Genomic DNA, 21,566 nt, shown 5'->3' with positions numbered 1-21,566 from the left:
ATCACAAACACGAGGGGCAACAGCTCTTTAAGCTCAGCCACTCGGACCCAGATCATTTTATGTTTTATTGTGCTACCCTTGGAATCACAAAAATCATTCTGAATCCAAAAGAACAGATTTTCATTGTAAAACTGGACACAGTAGTAAGAATCACTCACAATAAGAGTTGTCACACTAGGATCGGCGTACTCCAATGCAAGCTTCAGAGCACGAAGCTCTGCAATTGTGTGGTGCAGTCCCCAAGAGTCTGCGTGTGCACCACTCTGGACTTGAACTCATCATTCATCATGGCACCTACCACAATAGCGCAAGCGGAAACGTATGCGTGCTTAGACCCATGCGCAACCTACACTGAACCATCAGTGTATATGATGCAATGGAAGTCCTCCAAAGGCCGCATAGCCAAAGGGGCAGGATGAAACAATTCATACTGCAAAAGCTCCTGCGACTGTAAGGAGGCATCAAAAATAAACGTGTCATCCGGAGATGTCAATGGGGCTGCCCATTGTATCCACCGTGGGTGCAAAGCTTTAGAATTTGATACACTGGCTTTCGTTACTGCCTCTAATGCAGGAAACGGGGTAACAACTAACATGCGTTTTCTCTGCGACAGTGCACGTTCCTTGAGAATCACCATTTGCACTGCTGTCAAAACATTTTCCACAGAGGAAAACCGCATTTCAGCCGAAGTGTACAAGTGTGACTTGTAAGCAATAGGTACTGTGTCTCCTTCGTTAAAAGTAAGGTACATAAAACCCACCGCCCCAGGGATGATTCTTATCACCAGGTTGGTGTGGTTGTCACGAGTCAGTAAGAATTTAGATTCTAGAAGATCAGCCTGTAAAGATTGCTGAATGTTTTGCCAGCCAGCAAGATTTGGTAAAAGTAGGTTGTATCAAAGCATATAAAGGTTTGATACGCTGGGCATATTTGGGAATATATGTACGCCCGAAATTCAAAAATCCCAGCAAGGACTGTAATTTTTTCAGAGTTGTAGGAGTGAGCAGTTGTGCGCATTTCTCCAAGAAGTGAGGAGCCAATCCTCGACCTTCATTGTTGAGCTCACAGCCCAGGAACAACAGTGTGTACTCTGCAATGTGTGACTTTGCAAAGTTGAACTTGTAACCGAAGTCCGCAAAGTTACAAATTATGCGGTCAACGCGACACAGATACACTCAAAGCTCGTCGTCTGTGAGATAAATGTCATCCACATACGAACATGCATCCGTGTCTATCCTCTCTAAGAGAGAGAAAATACGGGCAGCAAACACGCCTGGACTATTCTTATAGCCCATCGCTAAGCGTTTAAATTGGCGCTGTTTGCCGCCACAGGTAAAACTGGTCCACTGGGAACTCAGTCCGTCCAAATTGTGGGCAAAAAAAACGTTGGATATGTCAAGCGTGGTTTTAAACCGTTTACGCACAAGACCTTCCACAAGAGCAGAGCCGTGAGTATTCGGTACTGCACAGGTACGGCAATGCGAGTTTAAATGCCGGTAATCCAATACCAAACGGTACAAGCCATCAGGCTTGGTCACAGTAAAAAGAGGGTTATTCCTCGGTGACACACAAGTTTCAATCACACCTTGATATTCCAATTGTTCAAGGATTTCCGCGACAGAAGCCTTAGCTTCACGTCGGATGGGATATTGAGGTTGAGGCTGTGGCATAGACCGCGAAGGAATCTCGTGGTGTGGGGAAAATGTATCCCAACCACACTGTGTACGGTACAGAGCCGGCGCAAGAGCCTTAGCCCACTCTTCTGCAAAATTCAGCGCATGCTCTTTCGAGACTGTGTGAAACTAGGGAGGATTACCTCCTCTCCTCTCAGAGCTGCGAGCACAAAAGGTGGGAGCCAGTCAGCCTTCGCTAACAAAATGTCATAGGCAGTCGTAAGATTCTCCCAAAATACCCCTTTGATGTTACGCTGTATGTCACCTTCAATTAAAAGGACTATGTTATAAAGTCTATCAGGGGGAGCTACTCTAGGATCAGCTGTCTCCACAACAACATATTGGTCAGTCGCTCTCACCTTCAGTAGCGGACGCAGGGCCTCTCGCACTATGGTAATCTCCGCTGCGCTGTCCAGCAAGGTCAGAGCCCATGTCTGATTCCGAAGCTGCGTTCTCACTATCTGTGGCATATCTCGCTGTTAAAGCAGCAACTTTCTGTTTCTGAAACTGGGGTCTTTTCGGTGTTGAATCGTCCTGCTTGCCTTTACTGTCTTTCGGGTGGGGCTGGTCGCGTCCCTGCTGGCCACCCCGACCTCTGCCGCCTCCTTCACCACCGGTCGATGAGGCCGATGAGTCCTGAAAAGAACGAGGAGAGCATTGTTCAGAAACCTGAAAACGATCAGGCGATTTTATCACCGCGCGATCACGCAAGTCATAAAAACGTTCTGTAGACGCAAGCACTGCTGATGCAGGACGAGACTCCTGTTTCTGCTGTTGTTGTTTACCCTGTTTTTGATTTTTGGGCCAATTTTGCTTTTTAGCCTTGGGCTGTTCGTAGGTCTCTGACTTCGGCCCTTGGGGTTGCTTTTTCTCTTTAGTGGAAAATGGCTTGACTCCCAAACTATTGCGTCCCACGGTCATATAAACCGCCACAATAATTCTCGGTAACTGACGGGGTTTATCGGCATCGGGTACAACCTGCAAAGCATTAGACACCTGAAAGCTCACAGCATCTCCCTTGACATTTGCAAGAACGAGATCGGAAACTACGTGAAAACTGCTGCAGAGGCGCATACCCAATTCTACCGCTGCCTCAGGTCCGTGCTCATCTGGAACACGCTTAACTACCGTCGGAAGGACAGTCATTGACGGTGTGCCGAAGCACCTTGTATACACTGCCACAAAGATCTTACCCCATGACTCACAGTCACCAGCTTCTGGGATCAAGCCTTTAGGCATGCTAATTGTCAGAATACTGCGTTTCTCACCAGCAGTCGTGTTAGGAAATACTGCTTCCAGCTGGTCAAACTTCTCGTCTTGGCAAGCCAGAAAGGAAAGTCATCCTTATTCTGGGGGCGCTTGCCCATCACAGCGTTGACCATCACAGGACTAAGTTTCATTCTGCCCTGTCCGGCAGGAAGCGCCGCACCACCTGGGGTCCCGCCCAGGAGATTGCGCGTAATGTATTGCACTAACGACCTAATTACATTAATTGCGACTGTATTTAAAAGCCGCAAATCAGCAACGACAACCGCGCCATATCGAGGATGCGGTGTAAATCCAGCCAAAACAGGCCATGTAGCGCCTGGAATGGACAAATGACCTAACCTCGGTGCTGTCAAGGAGTGGGTTAGGGTGCCATTAAACCAAACTTGGTGCTGCCAAGCGTTAATCGGAACCTCCTGTGTCCTATACGGAGCATATTCCTGTGGCACAGCCTTGGGAGTGTATGTGTCGAACACAGTAGTATTTGCGTTCACAGCCGGGAAGGTCACCAACGAATAAAAAAATTTGTATGGGTAAGCTACTTCCGCACTCACTACCATGATCACAGCCATGTCATCCACAGGGACATTATAATTCTGCAAGTGATTGCGCACCGCAATGCGACTATGTTGCGGAATGTCAACCGCGGCCATAGTGACACAGAAAGAAAAAGAGAAAATTAAAACTTTATAGCACAACTGGGTAGTAATTCAAGGAAACCATTTTGAAAGAAACAAGCTTGAAAAGATCTATGTAAGTATAGGTAGGTTTGTCCGACACCACTGTCTTCCGGAAACAATAGTGAAGGGTGTTAAGGACCGATATAATAACGAAATAACCTTGAAGGCTTCGGCACTCACTGTACAGACATAGCTTACCAAGCAAGGCTGATATTATAAGCAAACATATTATTCTTGTGTGAAGCAAAATATTCTACTAGGCGAAAAGCTTTAATAACAAAATGTGCCGTGTGCAGTGGCAGCAGAAAAGGAAACTGGCGTTTAAACTTCTAATAAGCTCATGCTAACATAACACAGTGCAAAGGCAAAACCAAACCACATGACAGTAGGCCTACCTTCCCGAGCATGAGCTTTATGCTAATTGGCTGTCAACACTCGAAACTAGTAAGTGTTGGCAGCCATCTTGTGCCTTGCACAAGAAAACAGAAAAAGAAACGCGAAAAACGCGAAAAGGGGGCAGAGTAGGAACACCCTGACCCCCTAGGTCTGCCTACGGGGTCCCACAAGGACCCCCAGGGCCCCCCCCAAAAATGTTTTTAAATCGCGGGATACGCGTAGGGGATGCGTACTCTGCAGATAAAAGTGCATATATTTATTTATTTTTTTTAGCCCCGGGGGGCCAAATCCTGGGGGAAATTGACTCTTTGTAAAGGGGGGCCCAGAGGGACCCACCAGCCCCCGGGACCGCCACCCCCGGGGCTTATTTGAATAAGGGCTTCCATGAAATGTATGCAGGGGGGGTTCACGCCTCCCCCCACAGCCCCCGGGGACCGACACCTCTCCGGGACACTAATATTCAAAATAGGGGGGTCCGTGATGGACCCCCCAGCCCCGGGGACCACCACCCCGGGGCTTCTTTTTTAAAAAAAACTAAAAAAAACTTGTGTGGGGGGCTCAAGCCCCCCCCCCACGCCCCAGGAACCGCCACCTCTCCGGGGCACTAATATTCAAAATAGGGGGGTCCGTGACGGACCCCCCAGCCCTGGGGACCACCACCCCCGGGGCTGTTAACTGTTGGGAGGGGGGCCTCGCGGCCCCCCTACTGGAGCCCTTGATGGCCCTGGGGACCGCCACCCCCCAGGGCCGGCTGCTGCAGTGTCCCGGGGTGGCTACCCCCAGGACACTGCTGTGTGCTATGGTAGGGTAGCTGAACTAACTATAACGGGGGAATTTCAATGGTTTTGTATGAGTGAAATGTCCAGCTAACTATAACATGTGTGAAACCTATAGTTGAATTTCTACGTTTTTTAAATGCTATTTCCTAACTATAACGTGGCTGAAACCTAAGGTTTTTTCAGTGAATATATATATATATATATCTATATATATATATATATATATATATATATATATATATATATATAGATATATATATATATATATTCACTGAAAAACCATAGGTTTCAGGCCTTATATAGTTAGGAATCAGCATTTAAAAAACCTTTGAAATTCACTGAAAAAACCATAGGTTTCAGGCCTTATATAGTTAGGAATTAGCATTTAAAAAAACCTTTGAAATTCACTGAAAAAACCATAGGTTTCAGGAGTTATATAGTTAGGAATTCGTTTTTCACTCAAAAAACTATAAGTTTTAGTGGTGTTATAGTTAGCTGGACATTTTACTCATACAAAACCAATGAAATTGCTCCTATATAGTTAGTTGTACTAACTATATTTCGCGCACCCGCAATCCACTGCTGATGATGTCACATATTAGATCATTCATGACATGGTCAGTGACATCACTGATGACATCTCAAATGACATCACTGATGACATCACTGATTACATCATCCAGTGAATGTGGTTTGCTTCATTATTTAAATATGCATTATATATATAGCAATTTACATTGAAGAATGAGTGGATATATATAAATAAATATTTGGATGGAGGATTTAGTAGCAGTGTAATTGACTGTTTACTTGACCAATTTATAATGTTTCACTAAATATAGTGGATAGTGACTAAACTGTGTGAATATCTGTATCACTTTGTCAGTTGTTGTGTAAACTGATTCTACAGTTGGTTACTAGCTATGTGAAAGTCTATATTAGTTATTGATTAGTTAACTGAGTATTTGTATGGGAGTGTGAAAGTGTGTGTGGTTCGGTGGGGTGTGTGTGACTGTCCAAAGATGTGTGAATAGTTGATTCAGTAGATATATGAAGTTAAAACTACATGTTCTAACAGTTTGGGTGAGGGAATCTCTTTATGTGTGTGGTGATGAGCAAATATATTTCTCAAAGGGACAGGTCCAACAAACTAGAAAAATAAAAGGCAGTGTATGTGTCAGTTGTTGTATATAAATAAGTATACATAAGACACAATGATTGTGTGAGTGACTGTATGGATAACTGTATACTTGTAATAATGATTTTATAATTCACTAAGTATGACTTACTATCTAAATGAATAGAAGAAGTGGTGTTTGTATAAGTGTTTTGCTAAGTAAATATGTAAGTATGATCCATTGTTTTCATAAGTGAGTAGGATGACTTCATATGTGAATAGGATGCGTGCTGTTGTTTAATGTCGATATATATGTATAAGTATTTTTGATAGTGTTCAAATCAAATCAAATCAAAATAAGCTTTATTCGTTATCACAAGGATATCATGAAAGCATACATTACATTAATTAAATTGTAAAAAGGCAAATATAAGCCAAATGAAAAAAAACATAGGCACAAGAAACAGGAGATAAAACATGTATCATAAAAACAATGTTTAAAAGGGTTTATAAGTAACATGGATAAAATCGCAGATATGTATAACCTATGCTATCGAGTTCCTAAATTTTAGCAGCAATTTTAAGAACTTTTCCATGGTGGATATCACATTCCTATCCTCCAACTGTTGTAATCGGTCAAAAGCATCTTTACAAGACCTCAGTCCCCAAATCTTCAGTAATGGTCTCAATAAAGATTTTCTAGGGGCTACATAGTATTTACAAAATAGTATAGAATGAATGTTGGATTGGGGCGAGGTGTCATCACATGGACAGGGGGGCACATTTTGGGACCAGTCATTGCAGGAAGGAAAGGTTACTAGCCGAAAGAAGGAGTCCAGTCTAAGTCTGGAGAGGAGCATTCTTGAAAAACAAGGAATGTCAGTTAAAAGATATAGTTGTAGCCCCTGGGTCAAAGTAATCCTTTGGAAGTCCAGAATTGATTTCTTAAGTTTTTGAGTAGTCCACCTCTTTGCTTCTAGATGGTCCATTAGAAGCTTTCTCAGGGCTTTCCTTGTAATGTGCTCCAAGGTCAAAGGGTCGTTAAAAAACTCTGGGCGTCCAATTTCACAGCAAACATTTTTAACATATGACATCCATTTTGTATGTTTTGCCCCCTCCAATTTTTGGTTGTCCAAAATTATTTCTCGATTCAGTGCAGTCTCAGTGGTGGTCCAAATCTTATGCCACAAAAGAAGGGGCTCAGTTTTAATTACGTCTGCAATGAAGGCTAGCCCCAACTCAATGTGGATCATATAGGTTGATGTTGACTTCGGCATCCCTAATAGGTACCTAAGGAACTGATTTTCCACTATCTGAATGGATGATATGATATCAATCCCCCAGAGGCCAGCCCCGTAAATAGGGGTTGAGACACATTTTGCTTTATAGATGGTAATAAGCTGCTTGACTGGTCTCCCCCCCAATTTACTAGCAAAGTCTCGGAGCGCCCCAATAGCTCTAGTGAAAGCAAGTTTCCTTGCTTTAACAGCAGACTGCCAGGTCACCTTTCTATGAAAGTGAATGCCCAAATATGGAAAATGTTCAACTGTATCTATTTTTTGGCCTTCAATAAATATTGGACATGGGGTTTTCTTTGTTCCCTTACTACAAGCCAAGGAGAACGTCTTACCAATGTTTACTTTCAGGCCCCTTTCATGCATAAAGAGTGTAAATTTGGTGACTGCCCTTTGCAGCCCCAATCTTGTTTGAGACAGTATAGTCGCGTCATCGGCATACAGCAGGATTGGAACGACATGACCCCCCACCTTCGGATAGTCACATTCCATGCTCTGCAGATGATCACCAACAGCATTTATGTAGAGAGAGAAAAGTAGGGGGGCCAATATGCACCCCTGCCTCACCCCTCTCATAATAGTGAATCTTGGGGAACACTCCCCCCTCTGTCCATACCGCACCCTAGCCCCCGCATCCCTATACAAGTTAATAATAAAATTGAGAATAGATAAATTCATCCCCTGATGCTCAAGAATACTCCATAGCTGTTCATGGTCCACGCAGTCGAACGCTGAGCTCAAGTATATGAATGTTACAAAAAGATTACCCTTTTTTGCCTCCACATATTTTGACATTAAAAAGTATAAGTTCAAGCTCTGTTCAACTGTACCCCTACCAGATCGGAAGCCATATTGAAGTCTGGAAAGTACGTCCGCCTCCTCTGTCCATTTGTGAATGCGTTTTGAGATGATGCGTCCCGCAACCTTCATTAACGAGTCAAGAAGGGAGATAGGCCGGTAACAGGAGGGTACATGCCTATCTCCCTTCTTGTATATGGGTACCACAATCGCCTCAGCCCAAGTTGGAATTTGGCCATAAGCATTTGCAGAGTTCAAGGCAGAGGTTAATAATGGGGCCCAGAAGTCTATTTCGGCCTTAAAAACGTCCACTGGGATGGCATCTGGGCCGGGGGCCTTCCCAGAAGGGCTCTCTCTTATAGCGAGCATAACTTCCTCACATGAAAAAACAATGCTAGAAGGACCCCTACTCAAGCCCAATGTGGTGCTGTTGGTAGAAGGAGTTGGGACCACTGGAGAAGTATTAGAGGGACTTGGTTTGCTATATAGCTGTTGAAAGTAAGCGGCCCATGTGTCTCCATCAATTGCCAAGTCCAACCTCCTCTCAGGCAATGTGACCCACGGAAGTGGGGCATTCACAAATTTCCAGAATGCTGAGGAATCGCGGCTTTCACAAGCTAATAACATAGTCCGCCAAGCTTCCACCTTCAGAGATTTTTTCCTATTTTTTATGGCAAGGCGGTATCGAGCTCAAGCCTGGCGTATCTCCAGAGGTAACTTTGGAATAGAATGTAGAGCTTTCTTCAAAGATTTTAGGGCTCTGGTGCAATCTTTGTCAAACCACCCTTTAAGTGTAATAGGGCCTGTCTTAAACTGGCGGGTAAGTAGCTTTTTTAAACTTTCCTGTATTTTTAAAAAAGCAGTAAGAATTGATTGTGGATGTTCAGTCGGGGTCAGACAAATATGTACCTCATCCCACCTCTGTTGTAACAGGTTTTTAAGGAGGCTAGCAGGATCCATTTTTTCCCATTTTAGGGTATAAACATTTGTCGCCCCTATTTTAATTGGTTGCTCATATCTTATGGAGGGAATATTATGACGGCTGCTAGAAGGTGGTAACAAAATAGAAAGGGCCAGGGGATAATGGTCGCCATATATATGATCAAGGGTATCCCAAGAGGATATCAGGGATGCATGTGTCTTAGAGAAGAGTACAAAATCGATAGTCGAATTTGAACCTCTTCCATGAAAGGAAGGTTTGAATGGTCTCGGTGGAAAGCATAGGTCATTAGCAAATGCTAAGTTAAAAGAAACTAAAAAATTATTTAATACCTCCCCTGTTTTTGAGTGCAAAAAATGATTTAAAATGTCATCAGATTCATTTTCTGGGGTGGAATAAAACTCACATATTCCCCTTAAAGCATATTGACAGGTATGACAATTAAAATCGCCCATAAAGGCAAGCACCCACTCCCCCCCACACTGCTCTTTAATAGAAGCAACTGCATGGGACAATTCATATAACGTTTTCTCCAAACCCTGTACCGGCATATTATTATAAAAATTAATTATTAATAAACTCAGTGATATGCCTATTTGGATGACAATTATTTGATACGAATCGCTGCAAAGATGTTTCCGAACCCTCAAACCTACAGCAACATTAACATATATACACAACCCCCCCCTATTTCTACCTTGCTTGCTCTCTATTGCTGGAGAAAGGAAAGTCTGGAAACCCAAAAGATGTATCGGGGTTTGCACCCAAGTCTCCTGAAAACATAAGATTGAGAAAGAATTGACCACATCCAGCCATGATGGTATAGCTATTTTGGTAGAAATACCAGCCACATTCCAACTAAGAATCTGTAGTTCAGAGAATGTGGCTCGACTTTCAGAGTGGGTTTAAGATGTTTCTATATTGTTTGTCTGATGTACACAAGACAAAGTAGTTATGGAATCCAGGGAGGTTTCACCACTTACTAGCTCTTTGTCACCTAGTTTTATGGACAAGATGGCACTGCTAGACAGTGATACATTAGAGGTTTTACCAGGCTCATTCTCCATCTCATATTTATCTATACCAAGAGAGGAAAGTCATTCGATGTCGTCCAAACCAGAAAGAGGTGCATAGTGGTTGTAGCAAGGAATATTCCAAAGAGGAGTTGTAGATGGCAGATATTGGCCATATCCGGCAAAGTCATGTGAAAAAGGAGAAGGAAATATGTTTTCCATGACTCTATGCCTAGGGGGGTAGGGGTTATATGGTAATCTTTGATGACGAGGGAAAGAGTAGTTATCATAATGCTGTCTAGGACGGGGCCTTTCGCGGGGTATTAGGGATTCCGGATAAAAGTAAGATAAGACTTTGGGTGTAATCGAACCCCTGTCATAATCTGTAAACCAGTCCCTAATGTGCAAAATAACTCTAGGATCTTTGAAGGTAATAATTACTACATCACCCTCTATGTCTTTAGGGCGCACTCCAACCCAATTAGTCCGTCTCACAGTGATGATATCACCGTCTATGTGGGGTGGCAATGGCCTGTTAGTTTTTAACCAATAGATGACTTTATTCTTCAGGCTGGTGTGGTTTTCATAGGATCCTGAAGGTAAAGGCAAAACCTCCGTTAATACAATAACGTTATGTGAAGCAGCTGGAGGTAAATCCACGTTTCTTTCACGTGGAAATCTTGTGGATTTTAAACCATCCTTATTCGTGCTCGGAATGGACTTTTTGTTACCCATTCTGGCTGATTCCATGAGAGAATTTATTTGGGAAGACTGTGGGTTTAAAGGCGTCTTCGATGGAACAGTAGAAACATTGTTATTGACTGGTTTTAATTTATCAGAAGAAGATTGAGCAGTAAGAGTGCTAACTGCAGGTATACTCTTAACCTTACTTATTATTTTTGCTGACTCCTTTGTGATAGGTGGTTTAACTATATCCTTACTGATTGAGGTTTTTAGGGTAGGACGTTCCATGAGGGTATCCAATTGCACACCTATTTTCTTAACTCTCTCTACTATTGGGAGTAGTAGAGCTTTCAATAGGTGTTCCATTGCATCAACAAAGTCTTTTATAGAAGGTGGAACATGAGAGGGGTTTATTTTTTCGGATGTATTAGCTACCCCTTCTACAATTCCAAGTAGTTCTTTTCTAAGTAAGTCTTTAGAAGGCAATAGTTTACGGGCTGGAGTGTTTATATTTCCCAAGCCTCTTTTTCTACATTTTTTTGGGGGTGAGCGAATAATTTGCTGTTTCTTTTTTATAGGGTTTGTTACAGACGGTGCTTTTGTTTTTGAAACCACAGGAGGAAGAGTACCTGATTGCATTTGCTGTTCAGCCCCCATGCATGTTTGTGCCCCAGTGGGGCTTAGAATAGAATGTTCAAAAGCCTGCGGAGGTTTGGGCGTGTCAAGATCAATAAGATCGATAATTAGATTACTACTGGGGGGGGCTAGGTCTAATTGAGTGGCAGCGAGTGTGGCATTTTTTGGGGACGAGCTGATTTGAAATATTAGGGGAATACTCTCGGTATTAAACAGATCAGCGTCTGTATTTTCCATGGAGGCGTTATCCAGATGTGAACGATTGGTAACCTTGGAAGAAGAGACAGTTGCCGTGTTTTTTAACAGCTCGATAGAAAGACGACGAGCAGCCCGCCGCTCCGCAAGTGCCATGTCTCTATCGACCTCTGCAATAGCTCTTGGAAAATATTTATCCAAAGGACCCAAGATAGAAACACCTACCCTGGGTTGCAGGTCGTCCGGAGCAGGTGTCGACATTTCTGGGGATGTTTAATGGTAAACGTATTAGATATAAATGAGCAGGTACGAAGTAGTACACATTAGGGAATATGCCAAGCCACGCCTTGTTTGGCCTTGGAGGGCCGTAGAGGGCCCGCCCTTTGCCCGGGCTTCGCCCCGGGCGTCCCGCGACGCGGAGGGCTCTGGTCTTAAGCGGCCCCTCCTGGCGCGTGTAACGCGTCAGGGCAACGTGCCGCCGCAGAGGCTGCCGGGATGTGTAGTCCCGGAGTGGCGGCGCGGTTGGTGCCGGTGAGACCCGGTGCTGGTGCTGCCGCTATGAGATCTTCAGGCTGCCCACTCTGCCTCGATCCAGTGACGCTTCTTTTCGTTATGGTTTGTTCCCCCCCGCTCCACCGAGGGCTCTGGTCTTAAGCGGCCCCTCCTGGCGCGTGTAACGCGTCAGGGCAACGCGCCGCCGCAGAGGCTGCCGGGATGTGTAGTCCCGGAGCGGCGGCGCGGTTGGTGGCGGTGAGACCCGGTGCTGGTGCTGGCGCTATGAAATCTTCAGGCTGCCCACTCTGCCTCGATCCAGTGACGGTTCTTTTCGTTATGGTTTGTCTCTGGTTTGTCTTTGATAGTGTTCTATTGTTCATTGACAGCATGTATGAGTGAATCCATAGGTAAGTGATTAGATGTGTGTATACATCTATGAATCACTCAGTGGATTTTTAGATACTTGTATTGCTGTGACAATGGATTTAAATATGATACTCTGTATTTTACAAACAGTGATGAAAAATTGTAGTAGTGTATGAAAAGGTGTATGTGATTGTCACGTGGATGATGTCATCAGTGATGTCATTTGAGATGTCATCAGTGATGTCACTGACCATGTCATGAATGATCTAATATGTGACATCATCAGCAGTGGATTGCGGGTGCGCGAAATATAGTTAGTACAACTAACTATATAGGAGCAATTTCATTGGTTTTGTATGAGTAAAATGTCCAGCTAACTATAACACCACTAAAACTTATAGTTTTTTGAGTGAAAAACTAATTCCTAACTGTATAACTCCTGAAACCTATGTTTTTTTCAGTGAATTTCAAAGGTTTTTTAAATGCTAATTCCTAACTATATAAGGCCTGAAACCTATGGTTTTTTCAGTGAATTTCAAAGGTTTTTTAAATGCTAATTACTAACTATATAAGACCTGAAACCTATGGTTTTTTCAGTGTTTAAAAAAAAAAAATTGATTGGTTAACTGGCTTATTAAGTGTATCTTAGTGAATACATATATTAGCGAGTAATGTTTAAATATTTAAATATATGCATGAGTGATGTAATATGTGACGTCATCAGCAGTGCATTGCAGACGTGCAAGTTATAGTGAGTCCAACTAACTATAACGTGGGAATTTCAATGGTTTTATGCGAGTAAAATTTCCAGCTAAGTATAACTGGTGTGTAACCTATGTTTTTTTCAGTGAATATATATATATATAAAATTTCTATGGCAAAATGAAACCCCTCATTTTGTTCCTTTTCAAATTAAATGTATTAAGTGTTACCACTTTATTCCAATCAAGATGACTTTAGGTGTGCCATACTTTTGTCATAAGTAAGACTGTTAGCGTTCTAGTTGTTCTTTAGAACACTCTGGGACATTCTGTCATTGGGCTATAGTTGGGCTACATCTGGCTGATATTTGGGCTACATTTGGGCTCTTTTGTCTCTGGTGGCCATCTTGGGAGACTGCATATCAGAATTTTTTTTAATGAAATATAAGAGGATTTGAGAAGTCACTCAAAATGTGCCCTAATTTTTCTTTCTTCAGCACTAATCATAATTTCTATGGCAAAATGAACCCCTCATTTTGTTCCTTTGCAAATTAAATGTTTTAAGTGTTAACACTTTATTCCAATCAAGATGACTTCAGGTGTGCCATACTTTTGTCATAAGTAAGACTGTTAGCGCTCTAGTTGTTCTTTAGAACACTCTGGGACATTCTGTCATTGGGCTATAGTTGGGCTACATCTGGCTGATATTTGGGCTACATTTGTTTTTTTTTGTCTCTGGTGGCCATCTTTGGGCTACATTGGGCTACATTGGGCTACATTGGGCTACATTTGGGCTCTAACATATATATAGCCCAATGTAGCCCAATATATATTTTTTCAAAGTTAATTTTCGTAAAAACCACTGGAGCACATATCTTGAGACATAGCAAAGGCACATCGGGCTACCAGTCCCTACAATTTTGCCAAGTTTGGTGGAAAACCATTCAGCCGTTCGGGCTAAAAGTGAGTCCAACCGCCCTATGGAAATTAACATGGGGAAAACATGTTTTGGGACCCCCCTTTTATCTCGGCCCCTGCTTGACGAATCCCCCCCAAACTTTCAGGGAAGGAGCGGAGCGCCGCGAGGCAAAGTTAAGGAAAATTTCAGGAAGATTCCTCAACCGGCGCCAAAGTTATTCCCAATAGAATGTTGCGATTTCCCTATGGAAAACAATCCTAACTATATATACCTACTGGCTATCGCCAGTAGGTAAAATATATATATATATATATATATCACTGAAAAAACCATAGGTTATAGACCATATATAGTTAGGAATTTGCATTTACAAAACCTTGAAAATTCACTGAAAAAACCATAGGTTAGAGACCATATATAGTTAGCTGGACATTTTATTGACATAAAACCAATGAAATTCCATATATAGTTAGTTGCACTAACTATATATCGCGCACCCGCAATCCACTGCTGATGATGTCACATATTACATCATTCATGACATGGTCAGTGACATCACTGATGACATCACTGATGACATCTCAAATGACATCACTGATGACATCACTGATGACATCTCAAATGACATCACTGATGACATCATCTAGTGTCTGTGTGTTTTTGTAAAGTTTAAATATGTTTTACATATTGAAGAATGAGTGGATGTATGGAAGACTGAGTGTGTGTGTGGCTGGCTGGGAGGTGTGTGACTCTGTGCATATCAATGTGTACTTGTATCAGTGATTGTATAAGAGAGTAAGTATGTGTTAGTATATGTGTGAAAAGTATGGTGTTCTGTGTTTAACTGTATAGATGAGGAAATCGAAGTGTGATTGATTCTTCACAGGACTGACTAGGTGTATGAGTGCATATGATAGTGTTGTAATAATGAGTGACTGTATGTATGAGTGATTGTATGGGTGAATGAGTGAATGTGTGTGTAGACGTAGGAATCAGTGAGTGCGTATGTAGTAACTGGTATTGGTGTGTCATGATGTCATCAGTGATGTCATTTGAGATGTCATCAGTGATGTCATTTGAGATGTCATCAGTGATGTCATCAGTGATGTCACTGAAGTATGGTGTTCTGTGTTTAACTGTATAGATGAGGAAATGGAAGTGTGATTGATTCTTTACAGGACTGACTAGGTGTGTGAGTAACTCCATGGATGAGTGGCAGTGTGTGAGTGTCTGCATAGGTGTATGAGTGCATATGATAGTGTTGTAATAATGAGTGACTGTATGTATGAGTGATTGTATGGGTGAATGAGTGAATGTGTGTGTAGACGTAGGAATCAGTGAGTGCGTATGTAGTAACTGGTATTGGTGTGTCATGATGTCATCAGTGATGTCATTTGAGATGTCATCAGTGATGTCATCAGTGATGTCATTTGAGATGTCATCAGTGATGTCATCAGTGATGTCACTGACCATGTCATGAATGATGTAATATGTGACATCATCAGCAGTGGATTGCGGGTGCGCGATATATAGTTAGTGCAACTAACTATATATGGAATTTCATTGGCTTTATGTCAATAAAATGTCCAGCTAACTATATATGGTCTCTAACCTATGGTTTTTTCAGTGAATTTTCAAGGTTTTGTAAATGCAAATTCCTAACTATATATGGTCTATAACCTATGGTTTTTTCAGTGAATTTCATTGGTTTTTTAAAAGCTAATATCTATAGCTGTAAAATATATTCTTTATTACGTGACGTATCACGTAGCCACGTGAGACGCCTCATGACGCGTCGCATAACCGTGACGTATCGGCTCTGCAGCGCAAACAAAACCCGTAACGTAAGCGTGCCGGAGCACGCTTACAGATATATATATTTTTTTTAACCTTAATTAGACAAAATCCACACGTGCACATATCTTGAGGCCTTGCAAAGGCACATCAAACAAACAGTCCCTACAATTTTGCCAAGTTTGCTGGAAATCTATTCCCTTAATTTTTTTTTTACTGTTTCTCTTGGTTTTCCCCTTGTTACGCTTACCGGGACGCTACCCGGTACGCGAACCGGACGCTCCAAAAACACAAGATGGCGGACTCCCGTTACGCTGCCGGTTAGCTGCCCGGTTCGCGTACCGGGAAGCGCCTCTACCGCGAAAAATCGCGGGGGACTTTAATATCCCCCTCATCAATCCTAGGGGGTCAGGAGGGGTTTACCTTGCCCCCTTTCCTTCATTTCCCCCTTCTTTTTTCACCACATCTTGTCTCTCGAACTTACCGAGAGACAAGATGGCGGCCGCTCCGGACTGTTTACAATGTTGACAGCTACGCTGCCGGTTAGCTGCCCGGTTAGCTGCCCGGTGAGCTGCCCGGTGAGCTGCCCGGTGAGCGTACCGGGACGCGCCTCTACGGCGTAAAATCGCAAAAAAAAAAAAAAATTTTAATTTTTGCCCCGCGGGACACTTTAATATCCCCCTCATCAATCCTAGGGGGTCAGGAGTGGTCTACCTTGCCCCCTTTCCTTCATTTCCCCCTTCGTTTTTCACCACATCTTGTCTCTCGATCGTACCGAGAGACAAGATGGCGGCCGCTCCGGACTGTTTAGAATGTTGACAGACACCGGAGAGCCAATCAGCTTCGCTTCGCGAAGTTCCGTTACGCGTCAGGTACGCGAACCGGGGCGCTAACCGGAGCGCTGTCACAGATATATATATTTTTTTAAACGTTAATTTCTCAAAATCCACTGGAGCACATATATTGAGACATAGCAAAGGCACGCCGGGCAAACCATATCTACAATTTTGCCAAGTTTCATGTAAATCTATTCAGCCGTTCGAGCTAAAAGTGAGTCCAACCGCCCTATGGAAAAATGAATGGGAAAAACGTGTTTTGGGACCCCCCTTTTTTCTCGGCCCCCCCTTGACGAAACCCCCCCAAATTTTCAGGGGCTGCTCAGAAACAAAATGTGCCATTTTCCTGAACATTTCAGCCAATTCCGTCCACAAACGCCAAAGTTATTAGACATAAAATTTTCAGAAATCCCATAGAGAAAAAATCCTAACTATATATACCCACTGGCTATCGCCAGTAGGTAATATACATATATAAACATATATAATCTGCATATCTATATAAATATAAATGCATGCATACATATACATATATGCATACATATGCATGTTATTTACATGAAAGTTTTAAAAACACTAATAAAAGCAAAGCTAAAAAGCCACCTCATTACAAACAGAATGGCTTTAACTTAAACGAGGGCGAGATCTATTGCATTTTCAATGCTTGTTTACTTTGGTTCTATCAAGAAGGCATTCAGATGTGTCACACATTTGCCATAAATTCTGAATGTTAGCACTCTAGTTGCTCATTAGATCACTGTAGTAAAGCTAGTGCTCACCAGGGAAGTCTGCTGCTAATCATGGTTTGCAGCCATTTTCCAGCATTTTTTATCCCGCAGACTTTCAGTCCGCATACCATTATCCCGCAAGGTCATTGACCTCGCATACCATTATCCCGCATTTTTTCAAAATGCATGTGCATTTATCGCGCATGCCTTTACAAAGAATTACGTTTTAAAGGCATGTATGGTAAATGCATTTGCGTTGTGAAAACCACAATGACGAGAGAGGTAAGTGGGTTTGTGTTAATTTTTTCGTGGGTTAGTGATTGTGTAGTGTTGTGTAGTGTAGTGTTGTGTTAGTGTAGTGTAGAGTTGTGGTGGTTGTTTAGTGTAGGGTCATGCTGGGGGTAGTGTTTTAGGGTTTAGGGTTGTGTTGTAGTGTTTGCGTAGTGTAGGGTCATGCTGGGGGTAGTGTTTTAGGGTTTAGGGTAGTGTTGTAGTGTTTGCGTAGTGTAGGGTCATGCTGGGGGTAGTGTTTTAGGGTTTAGGGTTGTGTTGTAGTGTTTGCGTAGTGTAGGGTCATGCTGGGGCTAGTGTTTTAGGGTTTAGGGTAGTGTTGTAGTGTTTGCGTAGTGTAGGGTCATGCTGGGCGTAGTGTTTTAGGGTTTAGGATAGTGTTGTAGTGTTTGCGTAGTGTAGGGTCATGCTGGGGGTAGTGTTTTAGGGTTTTGGGTAGTGTTGTAGTGTTTGCGTAGTGTAGGGTCATGCTGGGGTGTAGTGTTTTAGGGTTTAGGGTAGTGTTGTAGTGTTTGCGTAGTGTAGGGTCATGCTGGGGTGTAGTGTTTTAGGGTTTTGGGTAGTGTTGTAGTGTTTGCGTAGTGTAGGGTCATGCTGGGGTGTAGTGTTTTAGGGTTTTGGGTAGTGTTGTAGTGTTTGCGTAGTGTAGGGTCATGCTGGGGGTAGTGTTTTAGGGTTTTGGGTAGTGTTGTAGTGTTTGCGTAGTGTAGGGTCATGCTGGGGGTAGTGTTTTAGGGTTTTGGGTAGTGTTGTAGTGTTTGCGTAGTGTAGGGTCATGCTGGGGGGTAGTGTTTTAGGGTTTTGGGTAGTGTTGTAGTGTTTGCGTAGTGTAGGGTCATGCTGGGGGTAGTGTTTTAGGGTTTTGGGTAGTGTTGTAGTGTTTGCGTAGTGTAGGGTCATGCTGGGGGTAGTGTTTTAGGGTTTAGGGTAGTGTTGTAGTGTTTGCGTAGTGTAGGGTCATGCTGGGGGTAGTGTTTTAGGGTTTAGGGTAGTGTTGTAGTGTTTGCGTAGTGTAGGGTCATGCTGGGGGTAGTGTTTTAGGGTTTAGGGTAGTGTTGTAGTGTTTGCGTAGTGTAGGGTCATGCTGGGGGTAGTGTTTTAGGGTTTAGGGTAGTGTTGTAGTGTTTGCGTAGTGTAGGGTCATGCTAGGGTGTAGTGTTTTAGGGTTTTGGGTAGTGTTGTAGTGTTTGCGTAGTGTAGGGTCATGCTGGGGGTAGTGTTTTAGGGTTTAGGGTAGTGTTGTAGTGTTTGCGTAGTGTAGGGTCATGCTGGGGTGTAGTGTTTTAGGGTTTTGGGTAGTGTTGTAGTGTTTGCGTAGTGTAGGGTCATGCTGGGGGTAGTGTTTTAGGGTTTAGGGTAGTGTTGTAGTGTTTGCGTAGTGTAGGGTCATGCTGGGGGTAGTGTTTTAGGGTTTAGGGTTGTGTTGTAGTGTTTGCGTAGTGTAGGGTCATGCTGGGGGTAGTGTTTTAGGGTTTAGGGTTGTGTTGTAGTGTTTGTGTAGTGTAGGGTCATGCTAGGGTTAGTGTTTTAGGGTTTAGGGTAGTGTTGTAGTGTTTGCGTAGTGTAGGGTCATGCTGGGGTGTAGTGTTTTAGGGTTTTGGGTAGTGTTGTAGTGTTTGCGTAGTGTAGGGTCATGCTGGGGGTAGTGTTTTAGGGTTTAGGGTAGTGTTGTACTGTTTGTGTAGTGTAGGGTCATGCTGGGGGTAGTGTTTTAGGGTTTAGGGTAGTTTAGTTGTTTAGTGTATGCTAAAGGCATATTCGTTCTAAAAGTTTTCGTTATTTTAATTTGCGGCCTAATAGTACATGCGGGATTTTTTTTGCGGACTGATGGTATGCGGGATTTCGTCATATATTCGCTAATCATACTTTCTATGGCAAAATGAACCCCCTCATTTTGTTCCTTTTTAAATTAAATGTTTTAAGAGTTACCACTTTATTCCAATCAAGATGGCTTCAGGTGTGCCATACCTTTGTAATAAGTAGGACTGTTAGCACTCTAGTTGTTATTTAGAACACTCTGGGACATTCTGTCATTGGGCTATAGTTGGGCTACATCTGGCTGATATTTGGGCTACATTTGTTTTTTTTGTCTCTGGTGGCCATCTTTGGGCTACATTGGGCTACATTGGGCTACATTGGGCTACATTTGGGCTCCAACATATATATAGCCCAATGTAGCCTAATATATATTTTTCAAAGTTAATTTTCGTAAAAACCACTGGAGCCTATATCTTGAGACATAGCAAAGGCACATCGGGCTACCAGTCCCTACAATTTTGCCAAGTTTGGTGTAAATCCATTCAGCCGTTCAGGCTAAAAGTGAGGCCAACCGCCCTATGGAAAATTGCATGGGAAAAACAAGTTTTGGGACCCCCCTTTTTTCTCGGCCCCCCCTTGACGAAACCCCCCCAAATTTTCAGGGGCTGCTCAGAAACAAAATGTTCTATTTTACTGAAAATTTCAGCCAATTCTGTCCTCAAACGCTAAAGTTATTCGACATAGAATTTTCAAAAATCCCATAGGAAAAAAATCCTAACTATATATACCTACTGGCTATCGCCAGTAGGTAATATATATATATATATATATATATATATATATATGGTGTGTGTGTGTATATATATGTATACACACACACATATATATATACATACACATGTATACAGTAGGCTTTTAAACATATGTGCGCGCACACACACAAATACAAGGCTACATTTACTTAACATTATTGATGGCAGGACCTCCACCCTATGTCCTCTGCCCTTCTCCCCACCCTGCCCCCCCTCAGCAGGGAACATGCTTCTGAACTGCTCTTGTACTGCCTGATGGAAACAGAATAAATTGCTTATTTTTTTCATTCTTCTGAAGCGCCCTTACAAGTAGAGCATACCTTCCGATTCGCCTTACATTTACCTGAACTTTGTACCAAAATGTGGGACATTTATTCAAAATAAAGAAATGTGTCTGGACAGTCCACCGAAAACCGGGGATGTCCGGGTGAAAACTGGGTGCTCTGGTCACCCTACTCAAAGGATTGTTTCCCGCAAAACGATCCTGGCTGTGCACATCTGTGCCAGTAGTCTCATGTCATGCCAGAGGCTGGATCCCTCTCCTAGGATCCTGATTATTGATTTCTGTCTTGGAAAGGAAAGTCTTGTTGCACTACCATATGGTGATTTCCTGCCCTAGGTTATAACAGTAGGAGGTGGATTCTTCCCCTGGATACCCAGTTTCATTATCTGCCATAAATCAAGTCAGGGTTTCGATTACCACCCACAGGTGCCTGGTGTGCAGATCTTTGTCAGAAGCCTCTCACTGTGCTATGCCAATGGGCGGATTCACCCCCCATCCCCGGTCAATGGTGTAGCTCAGGTGGTGCAGTGCTTAAGGGGTATGCAGAACCATTTTAGCTCAATTAAGGCTCTATTAACTACCCAAATTGGGACATGCGTAATCCATTTCTTGCTTGGTTAGATCTCATAATTCCATTGCCCTATAGTCCCTCATGTGCACACTTGTCTCAGATGTCTTCTCTAGTACAAAGGTCCTCCCTCAACACCTTACCCGCTTTACCTGAGGTTCCTCGTGCCGCCATCTTTGTCCGAGTTCCCGATCCGCACCTCCGCTCCATTGAGGCGATCACTACAGCAATCTCCCCGGTTGAGTATCACCACAAAAGATATCTGGTAGACACGGCCAAGGTCAACCATCCACCATGGCTCGAACTCCAGGTCGGTGTGAGTGCAGGTCTGTTTTCGGTAGTTGGTGATCAAGGAGCCATCAATGGCATTGGCTGAGGCACCAAACTCGTCATAGGTGCTAGACTGGCTGGTGATGCCTTTCAGGGCCACATTGGGATCTAAGATAAAAATGGGACAGAAAGGTCACAAACTGGAATCGTAGTTAGAAAATGAAGAGAAAGGTCACAAACTCATGACTGTTCCTCGTTCTGTTGACTGCATGC

General features: G+C 43.1%; 1 protein-coding gene across 1 annotated transcript in view; it reads right to left on the bottom strand.

Moving 5' to 3' along the window:
• Positions 1 to 21,537, bottom strand: part of LOC144765484 (uncharacterized) — a 68,850-nt gene extending 47,313 nt beyond the window's left edge. Inside the window, exons 1-2 of the mRNA XM_078650327.1 lie at positions 21,534 to 21,537; positions 21,176 to 21,461 (exon numbers count right to left, since the gene is read on the bottom strand). Of these exons, the coding sequence (XP_078506453.1) occupies positions 21,176 to 21,461; positions 21,534 to 21,537 (290 nt within the window). The remainder of the gene's footprint in view (positions 1 to 21,175; positions 21,462 to 21,533) is intronic.
• Between the last annotated feature and the right edge of the window lie 29 nt (positions 21,538 to 21,566).

Source organism: Lissotriton helveticus, chromosome 1_1 (genome assembly GCF_964261635.1).
Source record: "Lissotriton helveticus chromosome 1_1, aLisHel1.1, whole genome shotgun sequence".
Lineage (NCBI taxonomy): Eukaryota > Metazoa > Chordata > Amphibia > Caudata > Salamandridae > Lissotriton > Lissotriton helveticus.
Note: the sequence above shows the minus strand (reverse complement) of the source record. Positions and strands in the feature narration are given on the sequence as shown.